Source organism: Terrapene carolina, unplaced genomic scaffold, assembly GCF_002925995.2.
Source record: "Terrapene carolina triunguis isolate 2854851 unplaced genomic scaffold, T_m_triunguis-2.0 Scaffold62, whole genome shotgun sequence".
Lineage (NCBI taxonomy): Eukaryota > Metazoa > Chordata > Testudines > Emydidae > Terrapene > Terrapene triunguis.
The window spans coordinates 62,792,513-62,819,834 of NW_020664413.1; the positions used below are offsets into that span (position 1 = coordinate 62,792,513).

At 43.0% G+C, this 27,322-nt stretch overlaps 1 protein-coding gene across 1 annotated transcript in view; it reads right to left on the reverse strand.

Annotated features, from left to right (window-relative positions):
• The window catches only part of ERBB4 (erb-b2 receptor tyrosine kinase 4), a 940,185-nt gene that overhangs the window by 234,874 nt on the left and 677,989 nt on the right, over window positions 1–27,322 (reverse strand). Inside the window, exons 6-10 of the mRNA XM_029910528.1 lie at window positions 10,932–11,050; window positions 6,596–6,737; window positions 3,717–3,830; window positions 2,022–2,148; window positions 617–633 (exon numbers count right to left, since the gene is read on the reverse strand). Coding sequence (XP_029766388.1) covers window positions 617–633; window positions 2,022–2,148; window positions 3,717–3,830; window positions 6,596–6,737; window positions 10,932–11,050 — 519 coding nt within the window. The remainder of the gene's footprint in view (window positions 1–616; window positions 634–2,021; window positions 2,149–3,716; window positions 3,831–6,595; window positions 6,738–10,931; window positions 11,051–27,322) is intronic.

Below are 27,322 nucleotides of genomic sequence, written 5' to 3' on the forward strand. Positions count from 1 at the left end.
GAAGTGAGGTTCTTACCCACGAAAGCGTATGCTCCCAATACTTCTGTTAGTCTTAAAGGTGCCACAGGACCCTCTGTTGCTTTTTACAATATGTTCAGACTCCTCTACATTTTTCTTGCTGCCTTTCTTGTGTTTTCTAACCTCCTTTCCGTCATGTGAGTTTAACAAATTTATAGCAGCCTCCTTGGTTGGTCATTTGTACATATTAGAATGTGTGAGGTGTGACCATTGACTCCTGGGTGACCCTCTTCAGTGATTCCCCAAGTCTGCAGCAGCACTTCTTTGAATCACTTACACCTGGTTCTTTATCCATTCCTATGCTTTATTACATTAACCGTTCACACTGTAGTCCCTGCTGTGAGAGATAAGACCATCTACACAGTCAAACTCTAATTTCCCTGTTTTATCATCATCAAGCTCTAGGGTCCTGATCCAATTCCCATGGAGTCTTTACGCTGACCCCAATGCACTCTGGATCATGCTGTAGGTGACGGTGCATTACAATTGGCCCCTATAACAAATTCAAATATTATGGAATCAGGCTTCTTTCGCCTCACCCCTAAGGGCAGTCTGAAAGATACATCCTGATATAGGCCATTATGATTTTTCTACATACCAGAACACACAGGACGACTGTGGAAAAATCCACCACTATTAGTCATGTCAAAATTCTGTTTCAGATCCTTTGTTGTAGTGTTGTTAACCATGCTTTCCCCATGCGGTGGCAAAGTTGCAAGCATCGATTTGGCATGGGAACTGAAATTAGATCTCAGTTCTCAACATCTGATGCTGGAAACTTTAAGGAGCCTACAGATCTGATGTAACGATTTAAAAGCTATGTAGTGGCAGAAATAATTTAATAGTTTTTGTTGTTACCACACAGCAAAGAAAGAAATTATACTCATAACAGCGAAGTACTTATAGTCATAACAGCAACGTTTCCACATCCTCGACTCTGCTAATCTATCTGTGGGATTTTGTTCTTTATAATAGGTACTGTTATACCTCACCAAGGTGGCATCTTAATTCACCTTGGCTGATGACTGATGCTCACGTGAGGGCTGAATTAAAAAGGAGAGCTAAACATGTTTCTGTCCTACCAAAGATAATCCTTTCAGGATGGAAGGAAGACTATGTGAGAAAACTGCTAGCTGCAGTATAGGTCACCTATATCTAAACACAGAACTTCTTTCCCCGGGAGGCATTTCAATTGGGAAATGATGCCCATTCATACAAGGTGACATCAGTAGTGCGAACTGTTGGCTTTAATGGTGACCAAATGGGGCACCAAAGCATAATCCAATGTGCCGGTTAACTCTTTGGTATACCTTCCTTAAGCAAGATATAACCAGCTGAAACCTTGGTTCTTATAACTCTCTCTCTCTCTACAGTTGTCTCTGAACCTTTGATACACACGTGGAAAGATTCAAGTCACAGATATGTCTGAACCGAAACACACTGGATACAACCCCCTTGAGCGTTGTGGGTGTTTGCAATACAAACTTGAATGCACATTTCACAGCCATATCTTATCTTATGTTCAAAGTCCAGGGGGCGGCTCTTCAGCTGGTGTGCATTGTCATAGGCAAGGCCATTGTCATGGAGCTATGGCCATTTCAATCAATTAAGGATCAGCCCTCAGATCTGGATCCACATTTTGCAGATTAGGCCCATTTTTAGCTCAAGATAAGAAAATCAGTGGAAGTGAACCGTTCTCTTCCCCACAATCCCTGACCAGCTGTCACTCCAGCGGCCAGGGTCTCCTAAACTGAACATATGACCCAATTGTGTTTCCTTTTCCCAGCACAAACTTTCTTACTTATCCTTTGTTTCATAAAAGCTGAATGTGAGAATCAAGCTGGCAGTACCAGCACTTCAAAAAGCGAGCAGAAAACCAATTTATCTCGGGGCTTCTATTTAGTCAGGCATTCTTACAACCATATAAATCAGAAGTGTCCACAGCTAGTTCTGTCCTGCAGCCTGCCCCCTAACATACTGTGCAAAAATGTGTTAGTGCTCACCCATGAATCCCAGTGACAAGAAAGATCAGGTTCCCGTTGATCTTGGTACAGTTTATGAACTTGTCAATGTTGCTGGAGTCAACAGTTTGAGCGGACGTCAAACTCCCTGTGCCGATGCCATCACATGCTGCCAAAACAAGAACCCCATGAAAACAACTTGCAACACGATTAAATGAATCAATAAATGTTTGCTCCTTAGTCACCTGAACTTTCATTTCCTCCAGGGATGGGCAGAATGGTTCTGGTAAAACAAGAATCACTTAGAACCATTGCCCGCCCCGCAAAATGAACACAAGGATAAACTTCCCAAGGCTCGAAAAATATGGCTAAGTACTTGTGATATAGACTTTTAGGCAGGAAGTGCCAATGTTGTCTTCATTCCCTCTCACCATCCAACTGACATACCAACTGGGCCTGGAAAGACTCTTACGCCATTAGCATCATTGTTTGGCTGTTGTATCTTTCATAAGGGGGGCAACAGTGCTAGAAACTTCCCTGTAGGGTCCTTATGTCCACTTAATTCAAACCTTGCATGCTCTGGGATATACATTGCACATAGGAACATCCAGTACCCTAGATTACACAATAAGACAACATATCTATCTACCTGCCTAACTAGGCTCTAACAGTGGCAGTGATCAGCAAAGCATCTGAGCCCCTCCCAGGTGTTCAAACGACATCAGTAATTACTCTCCTTCTTCCCAACAGGTCAGAGTAAGAACTTGAATGGAAAATGATGTGTACATGCACATGTGCCTATGTGGGAAAGAGGTGTCTGTTGCAGGAAAGCTGTGTTGTGTAGATGAGTTTTGCATTCAATTCCGAATGTGGTAAGGCTAGTTGTATTGATCAGCATAAGGCAGAAGTCCTTGTGTTTGTCTGTTTCATGACACCCTGTGTGGGGTAGCTGTTTACTGATTGGACCAGATTTTATGTAGCTGTCTGGTGAGCAAGCTGGCATCTCCCCTGTTATGACACAGGTTTGTGGTAAGGAAAATTGCCAGTGTTTTGTTCCCATTGCTGCTGAAACCTCCACATAGCATGGGAAGCCTCAAGTCTCCCATAGACACAGAGCTGTTGGGAAGGCAAAGTGACTCAGGTTTCCACCTGGAAGCTTCCTGTTGAGGCAGAGGAGGGATTTAGATATTTCATCAATGCTACTGGAGGGAAAGGAGAGGATCTCTTGTCTCTCAAAGCCATTCAGAGAGGAGGCTGAAGAACCTCAGGTCTCTGCTTTGGGAGAGCAGAAACTCAGCAGTTGTACTAGCAGGTTGCTGGGACATCCCACAAAGATGACAATAAAGGTAGGGAAGAATCAGGGCTTTGGAAGTGGTCCTGAAAGGTTCCAACAGAGAAGCTTTCAAACCAGTGAATGTTAACAAATTCCAACCACCACCAACAACAAAAACCTACAGGTCTATTCCAGTCAAACGGCCAAAAACTATCCCTATTTTTCCCAAGGACGAAATGAGCCTTTTGACTATATTACCACTGTCTAGCGATAATCCTGAATTACGTTATCTTTTAGAATACTCGTCTCATGGCAGCCATCATAGTTCTATGTTCTGTGGATGCCCAGAGTACCCGATATCCTAGAACTTATTCATGAATACATTTCATTTAAAAGTAATACCCTGTTTGCTCTACTAGAGTGCAGAGTAAATTCAAGCAAAGCTATAATAAATGATAACCTACCTTTAGGACAAATGTCAGTGCAGGGTTTGCACATCTTTATACCATTTTCTTCAACCTCCATCTTGGAGCTAGGACAGGCACGCACACAAGAGCTGGAATCTACCACAAAGTTATCTGTAAAGGAATAGTGCAGTGCTCAAAAACAAGCCAGTATATTAAGTTATATTGGGGCATAATTTTGGGGGTTCTGAAAATCAATATAAGTTATTTATTGCCTTGAGTATTTTAATGATGGGTAAGATTTTCAGGAGCTCCTAAGTCAGTTAAGTATTAGGAGCCTAAGTCCCACTGAAAGTTATCTAGACAGATTCTCCTCAGTGCCCATGTTACCTCTGAAAATAGGATGTAGGCAAGCATTTATGACAATTTTACCCAATATTATTTTGAAAAATGTTTTGAAAATATTGGCATCCCTTTTCAATCCAACTACTGAAAAAACAGCAATGGATAGATATCTGTCTGAAGGACTTCAACAGAAGTCACATGCATGCCTACAATACCCATGTGTCCTGGTATATAGTGCCTTGAGAAGAAACATACTGTGGAAAGAAAAACTAATGAAGAGTTGTTGATTTTAAATACCTGAAACTACCGAGAGAGAGAGAGTTATCTTAGACTTTTTTGGGGAAAATATCCTATATGCCAGCTATCTTTTGTTTCCATAGACTGCAAGTATATTGGGTACCATTAACATAATGGAGCTATTGCTGAAATCAATGGCATTACTCCTAGAGTATGCTACTACTCAATGTAAGTAACAGTGGAAGAATTTAGTACTTGATATTAAGAGTCACAGTTCTTAAGAGTTACCACAATGATCATGGTTTTCCCCATTGCAATTATATGGAATACCACAGTAGTGGTAAATTCTACAGTGTGATAATTGCTAAGACTTTAATGGTGCCCAATAAACTTGTGTAACCCACACACCCTCTGGGTGTGATGTTCTGTCCCATCTAGTAGTGACACTTAGCCCACTTAGCGCGCGCGAGAGAGAGAGAGAGAGAGAGAGAGAGAGGGAGGGAGAGAGAGAAAATGAGTCTGCTCTACAGCCTTAGCTAACAGCCAGTTGACTTTTAGTTCATGCAGTAGAGGCTCATGCACTAAGCTCCAGAAGTCCCAGGTTCGATCCCGCCCGCCGATGACTGGGGTCTGTTGGCATTACACTTGCACTTAATTTTATGCCACGGTTAGAGCTGTGCACAATATTTGCAATAATTCTCGAGCCAACTGCAAAACAGCCTGGGGTTGAGGGTCAGGACTTTCTGCAAACATGGGCAGATGAAACTGAATGGCTATATCATGTGTCAACCCAGCATGAAACCAGCCCTCTTCCCTATAGGTCAAGAAGAAGGCCTTCCAGTTACAGGTGGAATGACACCAATCTCCACATGGTCTATAGAGGTCTTTACACTGATCATGTTAGTATCCCCTGGGCTTTCCAGCAGTGCATTAAGCAATGTGACTAATATCTGTCTCATGGTTCTTCTCTCATCCTCTCCCCAGGGGCAAAAGTGTGTGCAGGGCAGTGTGTGTGTTTTGTTTGGATTTTTTTTATGAGTGCATGTGCTCTCTCTCACACACAGAGCTACATGGTTATGTGAGAGAAGACAATGTCAAAGAAAGGTGCCTGGCACTTAGAGAAGAAGACGAAGAGATTTGTGTTGATTCTTAGTTCCTGTAGGCACCTGAATGCACCAAAGGTAAAGTAGGTGGGTCTTAGGTACATCTGGTTGAATGAATCATTTAGAATAATATTAATTGAAACTGCCAGAATATTATCCTTAAAATAATCACTTGCAAATAAGTGTGTCCAGCTCTAATCCTGGGGTTTCAATGGAGGGAAGAAGTTTCTAGAGTGGAATAGGAGGACCCTCTATGGGAGTCATGCTTGGTGGTCTCCCTTGTTAATTTCAGCATTCTTTTAAAGTTTTATTTCCTTTAAGAAACAGACACCTTAATTCCATCATAATGAAGATTTTAGACTAGTATACACTGTAAATTTGGTTATATCATCAAAGGATGCACGGTAGCAAGATGGAGGGGAAAATGGCTGAAAAAACTCAGATACCCTGGTCATGGGCCCAGTATAGGAACTGGAATAGAACAGGACAGGACAGGATAGAATAGCCTTGTCAAAATATGTTAGGTAGTGTGATGCCTCAGTGCTTTTCCTAATGCCTTAAGGATTGTGTTCAGAATTTGTATTGTATAATCTGTATTGTACTGTATAAAGTAAGACTGTATATCTTTATAGTTAGAGATAACCCCAAACTGGAATAGTGGATTATTAAACCCTTGAATTTAAGGAAAAGATGGGTTACAAAATTAGTGACTCATTTCTAAATTTGGGGAAGAAAGATCAGAACTAACTAGACTTTTTTGGGGAAATAGAATGTCTGAATATCCTCCTAGTTAATTAATGTCTATCGTGCATATAATTTGTATAAACAAGTTATGTTACTGAATCTAGAATTTCTACCTTTATACAATCTTTTTCATTTAGTACAGATTTCTGCTTCGCTCAATAAAGGATACTTCCTAAGGTTACCAAAGCCCAAATAAGAACATAAACATAATAAGTGTTAATCATAAAAACTGAAAGCCCCTTAAGTCTCCTTCCCCCCCCCCCCCCCCCCCGCCTTTGGCCATAGTACAGGGCATTTTTAGAACAGCATCCCAAAATGAAACTCTCTTTGATTAACATATAACTTCAAGGTATTACTGCCAAAGAGCATACCGGGAGCTATTACACTATTTACTTAGCTCTAAACTTAACATTGCTTATTGATGGTTTCTTAATAGAGTTTTCTTCCTGCGGAGCTGCACAACTTGCACTTCAAGGACAATGTGGAAAAGGAAGCAGTCGTGTAACTTACGTGGGCACTTCTTGACACAAAAAGCTCCATAGGTGTATTTGGCATTGTGGTTGTGCTCCAGTTGGAAGGTGGTGGGGTTGTAGACAAAAGTCTGGGGGCACTGAGTGACACATGCTCCGCTGTCGTTGAAATTCATGCAGGCCTGCAACACAAGAAAGCAAGTTGATCATGTCATACCTTCTTTTGAACTGACTTACTTCAGAGCAGAACCTTGACTATCCATTACCTACAAAGGCATTGTTGCAATTGTAGTGGATGGGATACATTGTTTTTTCCTTGTCTGCGTTTAGCCACGTCTTAAGATATTATCAAAGGTATTATTATTAACATGGATAATGTCCAAAATTAACATGGACATGGATATGTCCAAAGCCCTGAGCAATGCATTTTGAACCCATACGAACATTTTCAGTTTAAATGGAACTTGATGCCAATACATCTTCTAAAAGGGAAGCCTTATTTTTTTCATTATTATTCTTACTATTAGCAATCAACTAATGGCAAACTTGACAGGCAGTTCTAAATTTGACAACAGCATACAGCTACTTATGCTGTTCATATCCTGGCTGAACACACACTAACAATCTGTGCTGTAGAGGGCCAACCTTCTGATCTCTCATGGCACAGTTCAACAGAGGGACTGAAACTCCCAATTAGACAGCAATGAGGATAAGCATTTCCCGTGCACTAGCACTGGAGGGGGTCATTTTCCTAAGTGGCAAATGTAACCAGGTCAGTTAATTCACACACTGGGAAGGAAAAATAGGACTCAATATTCAGGCTCCACCATACATCACTGACAGAGGACAAGGCCCTGACACATGAGGAGTCAGGTGTGTGGATAAAAAGAGTAGATGAACATAGGGAAAAAAAATAAATTGACTATGCAAGACTTGAACCTAGAGAAAACGCTGATTTCTTCATTCTCTACCATTCTGTATCGTGCCTATTGTATCAGTTACAACTGATAGACACGCTGATAGCAAAACTCTTAAATTAGAAAAAATTATGTCTGGTTTCAAATTTTACATGAAAGGTTTATGCAAATAATTTGAGCCAGTGGAGGCCACCTCAAGCCTGCCTCAGGATCTTCCTTGCACGGTTGGCCATCTTGGCAACAGGATTGTGCCTTCCCGTGTCACTTTATAGATCTTCCAGCAGCCTGATTGCCTCAAAACCTCTTTGGCCTTGGGATACAGCCTTCTGGTCAGCAAATAGCCAGCTGGTTCCTCTCTCTGTCTTGCTTCTTCAAAGAGCTAGCAAGAAGAGTCACAACCTCAGACCCAGGGAGGAACTTCAGGGCACTTCTCTCACATTCAGAAGCAGGACTGAGCAAGGCTCCTCTGGCTCTGTTGCCTCTTCTAAAAGCCCTTACCTCAGTCCAGGGCCTGAGATGCTAAGAAGGCATCACAGAGATGGGATGAGGATGGGGCCAGCTGGGTCATACCTGAAGATTTCAGGAAGGGAGAGGGTGGTAATACCCTTCCTCCAGAAGACTAGAAGGGGATATAAGTGCTGCTGAAGGGACAGGGCTCACCAGGGAGGGTCGGGATGAAATCATCAGCCTTGCATGGAGTTCTTTGGTTCCCATGATCCTCTTGAGTTGACAGCCTATCTAAACTGAACCTGCCATTTTTGGTTTGTCAGAACCATGTATTTGAAAATAGGCAGTAATTTTACAGCTCTCGGATTAATTCACCAGAATCAGTGCATTTGATTTAGTTAACTCCCAATAAAGGTAACTTCTATGGTTGGATCAGGCCCTAAAAGGAGAATCATGTCTCCACTCCAGATTTATTTTCACCCCAGGTCTGAGAACATCATTAAACCTGTGTGTGTAAATACAATGAAACAGCTATGCCACAGGATGGGTATTGGCTTGCTTTCAAAGGTGAATGCACAGATTAATGAATGCCAGTGGGCGGAGAAGGATGGGAGAACTTTTCCCAGCAAATATTAAAAACACTTTTACGACAGGATATTATTACAGGCTTTGAGAGGCTGCCATAATGTGCCAAAGGATTTCTTAATGCATCATGAAGTGTACTTTTGTTTATTAATAAATACTAATTTACTTTGTTTCCTCAGCACATTTTCTACATCCAGTGTTGTCTTAGCAAGTACTTCATCACAAACATGACAATCCTCTGGTGATGACTTAGTAAATGCATAATCAGAATGAGGCACACCGACGATACATTATTCAAAGAGATGACACTTTCCAGGAAGAATCTATTAAAAACCAATCTAGAAGACTCAGGAAGTTTTAATTTATGACTGTAAAACTTTGTGTACCCTCATAATTGTTTCACTAACATATGCAAAACTTACAGCGCTTGTTTCTAAACGTGCCCAAGATGCATATGAAAGGGAAAAAAATGCATAGGGAAAAATCAAGATGTACATCTCAATTAAAAAATAAATAGCTACATTTTCTCCAAGACGTTGATCCAGTGTCCCTGCATGTCCCCCACTATAGCCCAAAAGGGTACTACGTCTAGCCCAGCACATGATAGGAAGGAAATGAGTTGTTCTCAAGGTTGTTGAACACTAAGGCTTTGATTTTCCCTGGCATCCCCCTGGCGCCCTTTGTATTTTCACATTGGAGCAGCACAAAAGTGCTAACATGATTTTTAGCACAGGCATTTCCATAATTGCTACAGAGAGAGAAGCTCCAGAAAAATGTGGAGTGTTCAATGGCCCGTAGAAATCACATTTTCTCCTGTGCGTTGTGGTGTTACAGAAATAATACTGTAACAAATACATGGCCTCCTAACACTTCAAGACGGATCGGTGTGTGGTTAAAGTGACAGATTGGGACTCAGAAGATATGGGATCAAGTCGTAGCTCTGCCACAGACTTCTGAAGTGGCCTTGTGCAAGTTACTTAACAAGTCCCCCAATTGTAAAATGGGTAATAATACTTTCTCTCATTGTTTGTCTAGTTAGACTGTGCGGGACAGGGACAGTCTCTTATTGGGTCTGATGGAAAGCCCATGGAAGTCAACATAAGGGCTTCCACTGACTTCCAGTTAACTTTGAACGATGCCCACTATGTGTATTTTCAATACTGTGTTAAATAGGGCCCCGATTGCAGTTGGCAGCTTTAGATGCTTGCTGCTGTAAGTAACAATAATGTGATGGCTGTCACAATGCTGCAGTCCAAGGCCACTCAGAAGTTCACAGTGGTGACAGGGATAGAACTAGACCTGTGTACTGCAAAGTACAGGCCCTTACCACTAGAGCTAAAGGAGAAGATTTGTGTGTCTGTGACACAGTTGAATAGTTCTGCTTCCATTCAAGAGAGGCAAATGTACACATACATTCTAGCCAGTCCAATACTATCTATTGGGCTATAAAATAAAATATACAAGATTAGCACAGCTTATGCCATGCACAATGGTCTTTCCTTATGCCATCTGAGAGAGATTTTCAAAAAGATCTAAGAGTTCGGCTTCCATTTCCTCTGAAAACATCACCTTCTATGCTGGTATATTAGCATAGGTTAGTTCAGAACCTAACCTGAAATTACTAGGGCAAATTTAGGTGTGTAACCAGCTTCCACTGAAGATATTAGCAGACTGTGTATCTTTGTGAGGTAATGTGATGAAGGTACATGAATTTCTTTCCACGGTAATAGGAGTAAAGGCTGCTTTCTGAGTTACACAACTAATTGACTGCATCTGGAAAGAATTTGGCCATATTGAGAATGTCTGTTTGAGAAAATTCAGTTTTAACCCTTTTTCTTTTTGAAAGGATGTATTGTGCGCAGTTGGATTTTAGTGAATAGGAAACAATTTTTCTTCTCTTTCTTCTAAGACGCACACCCCGGTTGAATAGGTGAATTTGTTTAAATACAGCCTGGGAAGCATAAAAAAAAAACATCTTTAACTAAGAAGCCAAATTGTATTCTCAAACTTCAGACAAAAAATATACAAAGCAAAATACATGATATATATGTGTGTATGTGTGTGTGTGTGTGTGTGTATATAAACCCTTCAGCCCAAAATGTAATGACAAATGCCTATAAAAGTTCCCCACCATCTATAAAAGCTAATTTTAGACAAATGAAAGATAAAAATCACATAGATTAGCATATTAATGGCTCCAAATCTGTCTTTGTAAATCTCATAAATCTTTTAATGAGTAATATAAGCTGATAAGTAATGTAAATGTCATAGGAAAAATGTGAAATGAGAAAATGTGCAGCTGAAAGCTTGAAACATAGAGGCAATTCAATTAAAGGTGACCAAACAATCATGAATTTCATGGATTAAAGCTAAGCACTTGCACTGTGGCCGGTGGGATGAGTGAGATTAGGTAACTCCCAAACATACAAAGCAATCAGTGTCTTTAGGTCCGGAACAGCCTCCAGCGCATTCCCGATGGCAGCAGTCACTGACGTACGGCCCGTAGCAACGTCCATCACATTGCTCTGCACACACTGTCTTTGTCACTGGAAAGGACAGAGGAATCAGCTGTCAAGAGAGAGCTGTTTAAACTGAACAGGGAGATTTAAAAAAAAACAAATCAACAAAGACAATGGAGTATTAAGAAGAGAACATCTGATTCTCTGTAATAACCTCTAGGCCAGGGGTCACTCATGTCCTGTGTAATATCCCATCTACAAAGGAACATGAAAATGCCCAGGTGGTAGGACAGATATGTCTGGATTTATGAGGATTTGTTCTTTTAACCTTGGGAAGTCAGCACAAATCCTGAATCTCTCATTTTCAGGAAGTTAGCAAAGGTTGATGGCTGGCTGGGAAAAAGCCTATTGTGATATGAATCACTTTTAATGTATATCAGAAGAATCATAGAATATCAGGGTTGGAAGGGACCTCAGGAGGTCATCTAGTCCAACCCCCTGCTCGAAGCAGGACTAATCCCCAACATTTTTTTTGCACCCCAGATCCCTAAATGCCCCCCTCAAGGATTGAACTCACAGCCCAATGACAGGGGTATGTAACAATATGCAGAAACTCAGAGTTAGTTGAGCAAAATCATAGGGCCACATTTTGTCCTCAACTAGCACCCATGTAGCCAATGCTGCTGAATGGGCGTATCAGAGCAGCATATAGGTCATGTACTGTAACATACCACACTGCAGTTTTCTACATTTTTTTTCGAAATGCTACACTCAAGCCTAATTTTCAGACAGAAAGGACTACATTCAGCCCTGTTGTAAGCCTTTAATGGCATTACCCTCATCTATGCCAGGGTTAAATTTGATCTAATGTGTCAGGAACCAACTGAGTATCTTCTGTTTCTCAGTACTTACGTATCACCGTGTTCTTTAAAACATAAGCAATTGTGGCGCTTAAAAGCTGCATCAACCAGGGGACATTTCCTTTCCTAACTGACTTCAGTGGCACTAGGATTTAGCGCAAGGTCTTCCACATTACCAAAAAAAAATTAAAATCAAATCCTCTACATTTTATCCCGTTAAGTATCGAGTCGTCTTCTCCTGGTGAAAGAACTATTGGTCCACACTCATAAAACATGCAAGAAGTTGATACTTATCAAAACAGATACAATTTCCTAAATTCCTGATGATTCAAAGTCAGTAAGTCAGCAACCAGACAGTGCTCTTCAATGTAATAGTTAGATTGAACCTACTGAACTCTGTCTAATTGAAACATGAATCCCTCTTCAATGATTCATTGTATTAAAAGGCTGTAAAAGGAGCTTTTTGGAGTTCTCAGTAAGAAATCGGAAAAGTTCACTGAGGGCTCGGTTTTATTTTTTGTAAGATGAAACATAAACGTGGTTTCTCCACAAACTCATAATGATCTTCCCTTTATAGCCCTGCTTCTCATACTGAAGGATCCCAAACAGGGCCGGCTCCAGGGTTTTGGACCCCCCAAAAAAAAAATAAAAAAAGCCGCGATCGCGATCTGCGGTGGCAATTCAGCGGAAGGTCCTTCGCTCCGAGCGGGAGTGAGGGACTGTCAGCCGAATTGCCGCCGAATAGCTGGACCTGCCGCCCCTCTCCGGAGTGGCCGCCCTAAGCACCTGCTTGCCAAGCTGGTGCCTGGAGCCGGCCCTGATCCCAAAGCACTACATAATTGATCTGGTATATAGACTACGCACAGAAATCACTTAATCAAAGCCTAAAATACAACTGCCTCTGGATGAAATGCAGCCCCGCTATGCAAAGGACAGAAAGTGAGAAATGGTGTTTCTGATCGAAATAGCAGATGGAATTCAGGTGGGCAGAATTTAGTAACCAAACTAGAATGTGCCCAATATATGGGGATGAACGCTACTGCTCTGACAAACCACAGTTTGTGGCTTAAGAATGACGATACGTGACTAGGACCAGAGTTTTGAGTCCCACCCAAAATACTTGAGTTTTAATTCACCTGCAGCAGTGCTGAGCTCCCTCATGACACGATGGCAGGGCTGGTGCAACCTATTAGGTGACCTAGGCAGTCGCCTAGGGCGCTAGCATTTAGGGGGCGGCATTTTCTTCGGCGGCGACCGCAGCGGCCGGATCTTTGGCCGCCCTGGTCGTCATCATCATTTAGGCGGAGGGAGCTGGGGCAGGGGGGTGCGGGGAAGGCTGCCTGCAGCAAGTAAGGAGGGGGTGGCGGCATGCAGGGGAACTCCCCGCCCCAGCTCACCTCTGCTCCACCTCCTCCCCTGAGCATGCCGCCCCGCTCTGCTTCTCTCCCTCCCAGGCTTGCGGCGCCAAACAGCTGATTGGCACTGCAAGCCTGGGAGGCAGGAGAAGTGGAGCAGAGACGGCATGCTCGGGGAGGAGGCGGAGCAGAGGTGAGCTGGGGTGGGGAGCAGCAGCGGGGGGGAGCGGGCACGGGGGGGGGGCCTCAGGGCGGAGGGGGGATGGGGAGCTGCCACGAAGGGGGGCACCTCAGGGCAGAGGGGGGGTGGGGAGCTGCCTCAGGGCGGGGGGGCGGGGAGCTGCCGCAGGGCTTGGGGAGGGCGCAAGGTGGAAGTTTCACCTAGGGCGCGAAACATCCTTTCACCGGCCCTGCATGATGGGGCACTGTTTCAGTACTGACCAAGGCAAAATGTGCTACCTCTTTAATCACCAGCACCACTTCCTGAAACAAACAGGTGTCTTTAGGGATAACAAGAGGCAGTTTAGTAGTAGACAGTGCACTAGATTGGGAGTCAGGAGACCTGGGTTGTAATCCCAGTTCTCACACTCATTTTGGGCAAATCACTTTACCTCTATTTCCCTTCACAACTTTTGGCTACCTTGTCTCTTTATACTGCAAGCTCTCTGGTGCCACAGTCTCTCGCCATATGTTGATACAGTGCAATGGAGCCTCTGAATTGGTTAAAAGCAACAAAGAGTCTTGAGGCACCTGATGCATCTGACGAAGTGGGTATTCACCCCCGAAAGCTTATGCTTCAATACATCTGTTAGTCTATAAGGTGCCACAGGACTCTGTGTTGCTTTTTACAGATCCAGACTAACACGGCTACCCCTCTGTTACCTTCTAAATTGGTTGAGGCTTCTAAGTGCTAATATGGTACAAATAAATGCTAATCATACCACATTCAAATATGAAGCCAATTAAATCTCATTTGGCTTGTGAACTATGACAGGATCATAGCACACCACAGTCTGGCTGTAGGCCATAGCGCCAGGGGACTTTGTTTAATGGGAAAAAATGGGAGAAGTCAATAGTTTACAGGGAACCCTACAGACCGTTGGATGTGGAACTTCAGCAAGTTCTGCTTCAAGCTCTCTTTGGCAGAGGAGTAATGATGCTACAATCTTATAATTAACCTTAACTGACCACTTTGTTCAAAAGCAGATCAGTGCTTGTGTATGGAAAATATTTTTCAAGTGTTCAAAAAAAACCAACAACAACCCAAAACCCCCTACCAACTTTCTCCTCTACACGTATTTTAATAAATTGCTGATTTCTCATATGTAAAAACTATATTTAAGAAAAAACAGGATTTTTATAGTGTAAATGAACCTATTTTTCAAGGTGAAGTCCCCTCGCTCTCTATTAGAACTTTAGATAATGCAAAAACCTATTTAAAAACATAACATTTATGTATGGAATAAAGGTGTAAATAAGCAAAGAGAAGGTAAGAAGCAATCATCATTTAAGATCTAAAGGAGAAAAGTGATGCACTCAGAATAATTGTATCCATCTTGATAACTAAAACAAGCTCATGGATAGAAAATATTTTCTTTGTGACTTATGCAAACTGAATTGCAGCACAAATGGAAGATTTCTGTAAAGTAAACCCACTTACTGCCAACTTACTAGTAGGAAGAACAGACAGAGCTTATTTAAATTACTTTAAATAAACGTATATCAATGCAACCTCAAAACAGATATGCAAATCAATAAATATATCTAAGCACAAGTGGTGATCTGCAGTACATAACCACCATAGCAACATTAACTGATAGGGTCTGATCCTCAGAAGGTGTATTTAAGTCAATGAAAGTATACTGATTTATAACAGCTGAGAATTTCCTCATATTGGACTGTGTCTGTCTTTCAATATCATTTCATTATTCAATATATTTATTAATCAGTATATACAGATAAATAAAACTCATTAGTGCAAGGAAGTTTCTAATGAAAGTCTATCTATTTTACTATAGTCTGAAAGTTTGGTACAGTGTTAACTCCCATGGGAATATTGGTACCTTCTAACTCATTTTAACAAAATTTTCACTACAAATGTGACTCTTAGTGCTCTGTTTAAAGCACATAGCACACATGTGGTTGATGTAAAATAACAAGGAATGACTGTAATAAACAATCCAAGGTGTTATAGGTAGGAATGGGAGGAAGCATCGGGATCAAATAAGAAACGCTGTGTGCTTAACCCTTTCAGATCTCACTAAATAATTTTGTAAATTCTATAATGAATGATTAATTTTTCCCCCCTCTTCATTTGTTCATGGCTCTCCAGTTTCTAGTTTTGAGCTAGGGTTAGAAGCAGAAATGCCAGAATTTTTCAATGAAAAGCTATTCTCACTAGATATTTGAGCTGGCTTATATAAAGCAGTATCCGAAAACTAGAGAGAAACCACGATTTTAGGAAATTTACAGCCTAGTTTCTGGATTAAAGACATTTGATTAATTTCAGATTATAGCTTCAGAAAAGTCTCTGAAATTTGTAGATACTTGTCTAAATTAAGCTGAATCTTTTGTAGGTTTATCCATCATTGGTCATAAAAAGTGTTACCACTATACTATCAACCCATTTTTTTAAGTGAGAGAGTTAGTACAGGCACAAATTTTGCTATATGATTAGGTTTGGTTCAAATCAATGCCCAGTTTTAAATACATGAAGGTCACTTACCTATAATTGGTGTCCTATGAGACGGCCTTACAGTAAAAGCCTCTTCTAGCACTGTAAACTGTAGTGCTCCCATGCCCCCCACTCCAACCCCTCCCCTCAGCATCTAGATCTACTGAGGGCGAGGCCAAAAAGGGAGCTGAGTGCTCTCACCACCTCATTTCCTTCCACCACAAAGCCAGAGGCACAGAACAACAAGGACTCTGACAGAGAAAAGAAGGTGGGTGGGAAGGGTGACTATGCAGAGCCATCTTGAAGAACTCCGGTTTCAGGTGAGAGACCTTCATTTCTGCTTCTAGTGGCTCTGCATATTCCCACTGATGGGATAGTCTGATAAGCAGTGCTGCAACTAACCTGGAAGTGGGAACAGAGTCCTCGTTGACTAGAGACTGAAGCACCGCCTGGCTGAATCTAGCACCCTCTGGCAGAAAAGCTCTGCCTTCTATGGACTCCAGTATGGCACCCAGAAAAGGGATCTTTTGTGAAGGGCAGAGGATTGACTTTGGGCGGCTGAGAAAGAGCTTGAGGTCTGAAAAGAGATTGGTGGTGAAGACCATACGGTTTAATGGGTCCTCACGTAAGGACAACTTTGGTAGCCAGTTATCTAAATAGGGGTAAACAAAAATACACTCATTCCTCAGATAAGCTGCTACCGCAAAGAGACATTTTGTAAAAACTCTGGGTGCCACTGAAAGGCCAAATGGAAGACCCTGAACAGGAAGTGGTGATTGCCCACCACAAATCGAAGGTACTTGCAATGATTTTTCAGAATAGAAATATATCCTTTGCATTGAGAGTTGTGAACCAATCCATGACCAACAGCAAAGGGATTATGGTGGCCAGAATCCAACATGTGGAATCAAAACTTCCAAATGTATTTATTTAAATCCCCTTAAATCCAGTATCAGTCAAAAAACAAAACAAAAACAAAAAACAAAAACCAATCCTTCTTCTGTACCAGGGAATAAAATCACTGACCCCTCAGGTATTCAGGAACCTTTTCAACTGCTCCTATCAGAAGTATTTTTTTCACTTCTGTGACAAGCATCACCTCAGGAGAAGAGTCGCTGAAGGAGGAGGGTAGGGGAGTTGGGAGGAGGCAAAATTCTTAGTTGTACAGCATAGCCTCTTTCTACAGTCTCTAGAACCTATTGCGCCACTGTAATTTGCCTCCATTTGTTGATGAAGTGGACTAGCCTGTCTCCAAAGAAAAGGGTACACTGATCTCATCTGACTGGTTCTCAACTCCTGATTGTCCCTTCAAAACTGATGCTTGTTATGCTGTGACAATGAGGCTGATGAGGAAGCCGTTTGTTTAGATTCGGATTTTGGCTTCAAAAGTCTTTTCCTATAGTGTCTCTGGGAGGATGCAGGCATTGCTGGGTCACCAAAGGATAAGAATCCTTTAGCAGAAGGAATCAAACCCAGAGAGCGAGCTGTCAATCTTAGGTCCTTCAGTTTTCCCAGCAATTCACCCCTCTTCTCAATTAAATGAACCCCTGCCTTCAAAAGGAAGATCCTCCAGCTTAATTCTAGAGCCCATAGCTAGGCAGGAGAAATGAAGCCACATGTGCCACCTGATAGTCAAAGCAGACACAAGTGCTCTGGCAGCAGAGTCTGAAGCATGAAACGAGGTGCTGGGTGTATGATTGGCTACATCCTGGCCCTCCATTAAAATGGTTCTCACCAACCTTCTTCTGTTATCAGGCAAGTCCAGTAAAAACAATGTCATACTTTCCCAGAGATGTAATTGGTAACAGGCAATGACCGCCTGATAATTAGCCACCCATAGTGAGGGATGATGAAGAGAATAACTTTCTCTCCAACAAATCAATCCGTTCCCCCTCTTTATCAGCTGGGGTGGGACATGATAGACCAGATCTCGCCGTGTTACTGGAAGCAGCTACCTTGGGGACAGGGTGGCTGTGAAAATAGGAAAGCCTCTCAGAAGGCACCCGAGACAGCTTGTCAACTTTCTTAGAAACACGTTGGCAAGAAGCAGGCGTAGTCCACATGGATTTAGCCGGCTGTAGCAATCCATCCATAATGGGTACAGCTATTGTACTAGTTGAAGTAGCCACGACAATATCACACACCAGGTGACAAGTCTCTTCTGCAGGCACTGCAGGAAGATTTGAAGTGGACACTATAATATCCACAAAGTTATGGAATTCCATAGTGTCCTCGGAAGGAGAGGAGGACGAAGCCACCCCCACGTGTTCATCCAGTGATAAATCAGGCTTATCACAGAATCATAGAATATCAGGGTTGGAAGGGACCTCAGGAGGTCATCTAGTCCAACCGCCTGCTTATAGTCCATTTCCAAATGCTCCTGACTGAAGACAGAAGGTACCTCCTTGTCTTCTTCCTCAAACAGTGTTTAAGGCATCACTGTCTGTAATGTCAACAGATTCAGAGGAGTGGAATTCAAGATTTCTGGACTGCTAAATCCTTAACAGATGAAACATTACCTCTCCATCCACTCGGACAGTAATTAAACTCATGAGGTGGCTTCCAGTAAGGCTATGGGTCCCGGATTGCCAGTCTCCCCAACAATTAGGATTTGGGAAGGAGGAAGAGGACCACAGAGTGGTATAAAGTGAGCCACTGGTCTCTGTATTCATCCTCTATCTTCCTCCTGGTACGGATTTGAGTCTGGGTGATTCTAGGGAAGGCCAACAGTGTCTTCTGGCCTCCTCCATTTAACAGCGGATGGGGAAGATGACCTCAGAACTGGGGAAATACGTCTCCTTTTGGAATCCCTGTGATTTCCCACTCAGAACCGACGAAGCAAACAGAGCTGGCAGGTAAACCTGGGATATCATGGTGACAGAGCTTTCTGGAACTGAGAACATAATCGGAACCAACCAAAGAACTGACAGCGGATCCGAAAACAACATCAGATCCAACATTCCATACCACTCCATTATCCCTGGCTATGAAAGATGGAACGGCTCTCCACCAGGTAACCATAGCAGTCTTGTCAGTATCTGATGGATCCAACAGTTCTAATGCATGGGAATTGGCACTGCTAACACTGCCCAGCACGGATGTTTTTTGGTCTCCCAGCCTCTTTTTCCACAACAGACAGAACCAGAGGCACCGATGACCCAGTTTCTGACACACTGAGCAATTCCATCTTCTTGGATGCGAAAGCGGAAGTCAGAACCAGCCCTGGTCCCGCAGATGCAAGGTTTCCATTGGGGTCGCTTAGTTGGGAAGCACAAGGTATGGCAATGGTGCGGGTGGCCAAACTCTCTCAACCTCTTTTACAGAACAGGGGCCGATGGAGCCGACCACATGGCCCTCGGTTCGGACATCTATAGCCTTAGAGGCTTGACTGAGGGAGCCGCAGGCACCGAGTCAGACCCCACCAGGACTTGAAGACCTCCAGTCGCTTGGAGCTGCTGGTAGCCACAGGAACAGAGACTGCTCTGTTTGACCTAGGATCTGAGTCTTGATCAGGTCCAAAAGATCTAGCCTCAAGGGCTTCCTTTAGGAAAAGGAGTTGCAAGTGAGTCTTCCTATCCTGGCGTGCTCTGGGATTAAAGATTCAGAAAATCCAACACCCAGAAGGCGAGTCTCCGTCTCCCAGGCACTTGAGGCACTGCATGTTCATAGGATGCTGGGCAGGAAGCCCACTTCTTGAATCCTGGCTGCTTCTGTTCCTTCAGTTCCTCTATCACCTGGAACCCACAGAAACCCTAATTCACTAACCAAACAAAATGAGCTAACACAGACTATTTCTAGCAGTAAGACACTGCGACTCTGAGGAGACCGGAGCAGTTCACATCCATCCAGGCTGGCGGGGGAAGTTGGTGAGAAGAAGCACTACCCCCTGTATAGTCTTGCTCTGAGTGCACTGTGATGCTGAGGGGAGGGGCGCGAGGGGTGCAGGAGTGCGCTAACTGACCCTGCTGGAAGATGTTTTTCCTGTGAGACACCACAAGGAGGCGCAGTACCCAGAAATGGCAATATGGAGAGCCACTCAGAGAATTGCAAGAATTTAAGGGAGCAGTGGGATCTGTATCTAGATCTAGCTTTGAATTTAAAGCTGGGAAAGTTCTCCGTCATAAGGCGCTGAACAGAACCTGCAATGTGAACAGCGGCAGTCACTGGATGACAAAGTTCAAAATCCTGATCCAAATTTTTGTAGCCATCCATAATTATGAGTGATCAATATCTCGTGGGGTTTGTGTTGTCATTTTTCATCCCCGAAACACGTAGAAAAAGAAAACTAAAGAAAAATCAATAGAACTTTAAAACAAGCCTGCACAGCACTGGAGGCTAAGCCAGGAAGTGAGGCTTACAGCAATGTGACTGTACTGCTGCTGCTGCTTGGCTCCTAAGGAGTTCCCTAGAGAACCCCTTTCCCCACCCCCAGGAAGTGAGATTGTCTGGGCACAGGGAGAGCGTGTTTACAAATTACTGAGGGGAATTTAAAGTTTAAAAAGCACTGTAAGGGGGTATACAGAATAATTGGTTTTAGCTGCTTCTCAATACTTCTCTTAACCCCATTATTGTGCAAGCATCCAGCTACCACCAAACCACTGGCTTCTTTGTAAAACTGTAAGTACATGACCATTATGCATCTAAATTTTATTTTTCATTATTTTTAAAAATAATCATAATTGTACCCTAGTTTATCCCAGAAAAAGTTTAAATCTTTTTTCCCCATTTCATTTGGGTCAACTTGTTCTTCTCTAAATGTTTTTAACGAAGCCCTGTGGGTAAAATTTTCAAAAGCACCTAATTAACTTAGGAGCCTAAAGTCCTGTTTTCAAAAGTGAATTAGGGCCAGATTTTTAAAACCATGAGGGCATCTAAAATGCAAATAGACCCCTAGTGGGTATTTCAAAAGTGCCTAGGCACCTACAGTCTATTGATTTCAATACGAGTTAAGCCCCTTTTCAAAATCCCACTCGGTGCCTATCTGCATCTTTAGACACCTAACTATCTTTAAAAATCTGGCCCTTAGACATTTAGGATCTTAAGTCTCATTGAAAGTGAACAAGATTTAACCTCTAAGGGCCAGATTTTCCAAGATAGTTAGGCACCTAGTGGAATTTTCAAAAGCACCTAAGCAGGAAAGGTGCCTGAACTGCTTAGGCTCTTTGACAATACCATAAGGTACCTAAATACTTTGGAAAATCTGGCCCTAAGTGCCTAAATCACTTTTGAAAATGAGATGTAGGGCCCTAAGTCACTTTGCATTTTTAAAAATGTTAGCCTGTAGTCTTAACACTGTTCATATCCACTTATTCACATGTGCTTGTTCTTGTCAAACCATCATGGTAAACTCTACCCATATCAGCATTGCTAACTCTCATGATGTTACCATCAATTTTGCAAGATTTGGTGATTATTTTTTTTTAAAGCAAGGCGATTAAAAAAAAATACACCCTGACATTCTGCTATTAAGTTCAATTCTAGCCCTCAGGGTTGCAGAAAAAAAGCTAGAAAACGTTGACCCCCTAGAAGGCCCTCAAACCAGAAGGAAAATAAAAAGAACCTAAAATTTATTATTTAACAAAAAAAATCTGTCTCATAATTTTTTGTAGATTGACTTGTGGTTTTTAACACTTGGGGTTAGCAATAATGCTACATAAAGTGATTCTGTCCACATGCTCTGAAAATCCCAAGCGGTTAGTTTTAAAAGTCACAAGCTATAGAACACAAGGAATTATTAGTGGCGCCAATGAACTAACTCAAGAGAAAGAGAGTGAGAGACAGAGAGAGCAGCAGGAAGCCAGCATTAGGAAATGGTGCCTTAGAAAGTAATGGAAATCAGTCTCTTATTGTTGGACCATGGGATGGCTCTGCAACTTAGGGCCCATTTTTAATTGGATCTGCATTATGTAAAATTATACTTTAAAAAAAATAGCCCAGTTTTGTTGTTGTTGAGACTGGATTGGAAAGCCTTGGAAAGCAGATCTAAGTAGTTCTCAGAAATATTTTTTTTGAAGCTCTATGGATTTACTGCTATTTTGTATTAAACAAAAAAAAAAGAGCAAATTGCATTATAGCTGAGAGTTTGGGAGCCAAATTTCAGGCTGATGCAATTTAAAATATTAAAACTGGGAAAAAGAGGAGCATATGATAACACATTATAACCTTTAACTATAGCAATGCTGTTTAAAAAAGTTCCTTGTGCTCTCTCCATAACAATTTAACCTTTTTTTTATAAAACTCAGAGATTTGGCTGAAACTAGCTGCAGGTAGAAAATTAACATGATTGACATAATCAACTGAATTATACGGTGAAGCAATCTATTTACCGTGGCCTCGGGAAGCTAGGCTAATAATCACGGCATCGTAAAATCAATTGACGTGGGAATTATATCAAAAATCACATTACAAATGACTGGCTGTATTTGTTAACACTACGAAAGTTGACTTTCTCTGAGACGCTCTCACGGAAGTACTGACCCATTTTGATAAATTGGCTGGACTAGGCGTGATGAAAGGTTCAGCAGGAGATGTGCTGTCTCTGCTCTATTGTCCCCCACCCTTTGCTTACTGTCATGTGGACTCTGCAGTTTGGGAAGGGTCAGTGAAAAAGCTCTACTCCACCGCTCAACAGTAAGTACAATTCCTGAGTTAACGGCGAGCCAATCAGCACTAACTCTGGTTTTCTCTCCACACTATGAACCCCATCTCCTCAGTAGAGGGCAAATTTTGATGGGCTTTTGTTTTACTTTTACCCTGGTATTTCATCGGACAGTTGCAAACCCTGGTGCTCCCCAACTAAACTATGGGCAGGAAATTATATGAATGGAAACGCAGAGCTTCCTTATTTGGAAATGGGCCACATAGGCAACATAAACCTTCTCCATTATGGCTACGCAGCTAGAGAGGCTGCTGTGGGTACTGCCTCCTATCTAGAGGGGCCTTCCTGACACTCAGCCAAGGAGGAATTTAAAAGGGCCAAGTGGCCTAAAGATAAAGACGTATTTCTGGCAGCTCAACTGCACAGCTCACCAGAAAGAGAGGGGCCAAGAATTCCACTGCTCCCAAAACAGTGATCAAAGAATGGAGAGAGCGCACCACTTTGTGGGGGAGGATCCTGACAGGAGCAGAAGGCTAGGAGAGCCCTCTCTGAAAGTACAGATGTCCACATCCCGCGCGCACACACACACACACACACCACTCTCTTTGGGACTGAGGGGAGGTGAAGGAAAGGATACTTCCCCTTTTCCCAACCCACGAGCAGCTAATTTTAGCTGGCCAAGACCTATACTCTATCCCTCTACGGGTATGTCTACATTTGGAGCTGGAGTGTGATTCCCATCAGAGACCCTAGGCCCACACCCGGGGTGGCGAGACCCTCCCACCATTGGCCCTGCCACAGCTACACACTATTTTTAGCATGATACTCAATGCAAGCTAGCGCGAGTATGTCTCGTCGAGCTGAGAATGACACCGCTACTCCAAGTGCAGACATACCCTATGGGCTACACACAGCTATTTCCTCCAGCCTATGGCTGTCAGGGATCCCACGGGGAGAATCATTTGAATGGTGCTGGGGAAAGGCAGGCCCAACAAAAAGAGACCAGCAGCATGGGAGGTGAGAAGAGCACTAACACCTGTTCAGCACTTCCCAATGCTACAGGATAAGTAATTTTTGGAGTGCTATATGGCAAGCAAAAACGTCTCCAGATCAGGGCAACGGAGCATGACCCCAGCCTTCTAAGGCGGGTGCTATTTAGGAAGATACAGATATTGCTTTTGTATAAATCCCACAGCTTCTTAAGAGACTGTAGTTCCTCAGCATGTTATCTCATCAAACATACAGTAACCACACACACCGATCTAGAGGATTCTGGCCCCAGTTCAGCAAGGTACATAAGCACACTGACCTCAGAAGGACTACCCAGGTGTTTAAGGCGAGGCATGTGTTGAATCTGTCCTCTGTCATGCTCTTCATGTTGGAAAACATTCTCAGTTCCTGATAACTGACAATTTATAGCACTGTTTGCAAAACCTGCACTAACCTTGTGTGGTTTGACTTTTTAAATTGTTACTAGACCTGTGCAGAGGATGGAAATTCTGTTTCATGCAGGATTTTGAGATTTCAACATTTGGCTTTGTTCCAAATAGGAATACAGATTATGAAATTCTCGGAGATTTACATTTCCCTCCAAAACTGTTTTGGATTAACTGAAAAGTTCTGACTGACTACTGAGTATGGTTCTAGCAAAGTTTTTCTGAGCAGCTCTGCTACTTTTACCAAGAAAGTCAACATGTCTACATTTCATGCTACACAAAGGTCATGATCTGTACTTTTTAATCCTGTGGTATGCACATTACATGTGCATGAGAACTGTTAGAATGTCCAATTCTAAAGAGGAATTTCCAGATAACTTTAATGGCATCAATGTTGGAAGGGGTCAAGGGGTGAAGGATGCTGCTGCTAAGGGCATATGGGTGGCTGCATGCAATTTTTCCTTGGGGGAACCTGCTGCAGCTGTGTGGAGTGAGCGAGTGAGAGTGTGCACGAGAGACACAGGACATGTGCCTGTGACCCAGGGACCCCTTGGTGCCAGCTGGCTGAGGGCACAGAGGTACATCAGGGCTACAGGGATCCCATGGGTCTGATATCTACATACTAGTTCACCAAAGAGTGTCATGTAAGATCTCTAATGAAAGCCTGTGTCATACTGGTCCATAGAATCATATACATACAGAAAATATGTAAGGAGTCTTGTGTGTGTGTGTGTGTGTGTGTGTGTCTGTCCTCTAGGTTTGTGACATGGGGCTGGTCACCAGAAAAGGCCAGACACAGGTTTCTTTAATGCAGGAGACAGGGCTGGCTTTAGGAAGTGCGGGGCCCGATTCGAATACCTGGCGGCAGTCTGGGTCTTCGGCAGCAGGTCCTTCACTCGCTCCGGTTCGTCTGCGGCACTGAAGGACCCGCTGCCGAAATGCCGCCGAAGACCCGGAGCGAGCGAAGGACCCGCCGCTGCCGTGTTGCCGAAGACCCGGACCACCGCCGGGTGAGTAAAAAAATTAAAAACGCGCCTAAGTTAGGTGCTGTTCTTTAGGGCGCGGGGCCCTCTTAAGTGCGGGGCCCGATTCGGGGGAATCGGCCTAAAGCCGGCCCTGCTCACAACCCAAGGTACATCCCGGAAGCATCACAGAGCCTGGCACCAACATTAGACCACTCCCCTTGTCCTGCTGCTGGCTCTCATTCCCCTAGATGCTGCCACCTCAGGCTGCTCCTTGCCGCTGGGCAGCAGTGGGACAGGAGGTGCCTGATGCCACAGGTGCAACCCAAAGGCTGCAACTACGGCTCCCACCAGCAGTTCAGCCACATACCCGAGACTGAGGATGAACTGCCGGCAGGCACAACCAGGCTGTCAATTGCAGAAGCATCACATGAGCTGCCCAGACGCTCGGCCACTCTGCTGAGAATAGGCCCAAATACGCCTCCAAGCTGCACCAGTGAAACTGAGAGGAGAGTCTTGCTAATAATGATCCAGGCCCCAGTCCTGTAGTCAGATCCTCTCAGGCAGACTTGTCTATGCTGAGCAAAGGATCCACCCGTATAGAACTAACTGCAAGATCGAGACCCAGTTTGCAAAGTAATAGGGATAACACCAAATGTGTGCCCAACACATGCAAATGGATTCAGATTTGAGCGGGGGGCTACTTGTCAGTTGCTTTTAGACCACAGCCTAGCATTCTGACCAATAGTGTCTCATTGTTGTCTTGTACTACACCGCCTCTGTGCATATTCACCTGTTGTCTCTTGCCTTATACTTGGACTGTAAGCTCTTTGGGGCAGGGACTGTCTCTTTGTTCTCTGTTTGTACAGCACCTAGCACAATGGGGTCCTGGTCCATGACTGACACTTGTAGGCACTATTGTAACACAAATGATAAATAAATGACAATAAAATTGGTTGAGACTCATATTAAGGGGGAAGGCAGGATGTTGCTTTGTTTCACAAATGTGTGTAATTAATCAGTCTATCTTAATGTTTCCCTTAATTTTACATTATGTCAGGGAACTGTAAACCTGTGAAGGAGAGAAAATGGGAAGTAACCAAAATCAATAAGAAAGCCTCATGAACATGCAAAGTTATTAGTGAAATACAAGGATTTTAATTAAAGATGCTGGCTCCTAGCAAAAGCGCTATGTTACTCTGATTGATCTAGACTGCTGCTTCAGCTCTTTCCCTCTCTCCCCACCAGCTCCTGCTTGATTTTCGCTGCACTATGTGGATATTTACTGCATCAGGCACTTTCTTTTTCCAAACCATATTTGTTGCACAAAGACAGTAAATACAATTACACCTGGGACAAACACCTATTCACACACATCCACACACACCCCTTTACAGGCATGTTTATATTGGGGGTTGATTTAAAGCCTATTTGCCTCCTTTGTGTTCTGTAGGTTCAAACTGTATTTAGTTTAAGGTTGTTCTTCTTTAAACTGTATTTAGTTTAAGGTTGTTCCTCTCTCTGGGACAAGGCAGGGCTTCTCCTCAACATGCTAAGGACTCTCTGCCGCTCCCACAATCTCTTTTATACAGTTTTATTGTCCAAACTTGAGTCAAATCAACAAAAACACAGTTCCTCAACTCATCCTGGGCTACAGCTTCCACGGGGTTTTCCCCCTAGAGTCCTCAGGTGCCTTTTGTCTTCCCTCCCAGGGAACTCTGGCAGTCCTAGTTTCTCCAGGGCTCCCTATTTCCAGGGAGCAGGCAATGAGAGCCCCATGCTCTTTCTCCTTTCTTGATGGTCTCTCAGGCTCACCTCAATGGGTCTCTCCCTATCTAACTGCAGGTGCCCTCTTTTAAGCTCAGGTGGGATCAGCTGACCTGGCTCTACTCCTTCTTAAAGGGACAGTGTCATCCTGACCCACATAGCTCATAAAATAATGTATTCAGTCTACAGCAGTTCCAATTTCCTTTCATGTGGGAAGAATACAACACAGACACCAAGAATAGATAGGACATTAAAAATAAGGAAAGGCTTTCAAAAGTGAGTAGTGATTTTTGAATGCACAGATTTTGGGGTGCCTCACTATAAAAGGTTTTGGTTTTTTTTAGTTTGATGGGGGCTCAGTGCTTATTGAAAATCAGACTTGCCATGCTAAATTGGCTCCCCTGAAACTGAGGCACCCAGAATCCATAGCTGCTTTTGAAAATGTTTGTTGCTAATATCTACTAACATTTTCAGTGTTAAGAAAATGAATTAATTGCACAATACAGCATCTGGAAATTATCCCTTCTTTACCTATTAATGAAAACAGTTTATCTATAATTGCCTATTAATTGTCCTCTTAAACATGTAAATGGACATGTTACATTTATATAGATACAGGTGGTGTACCAGAGACTTAAAGATAGAGATATAAACAGCTGGAAGGCAAGATAAGAAATAGACTAGGTGGCTGATATTCATTCAAGAAC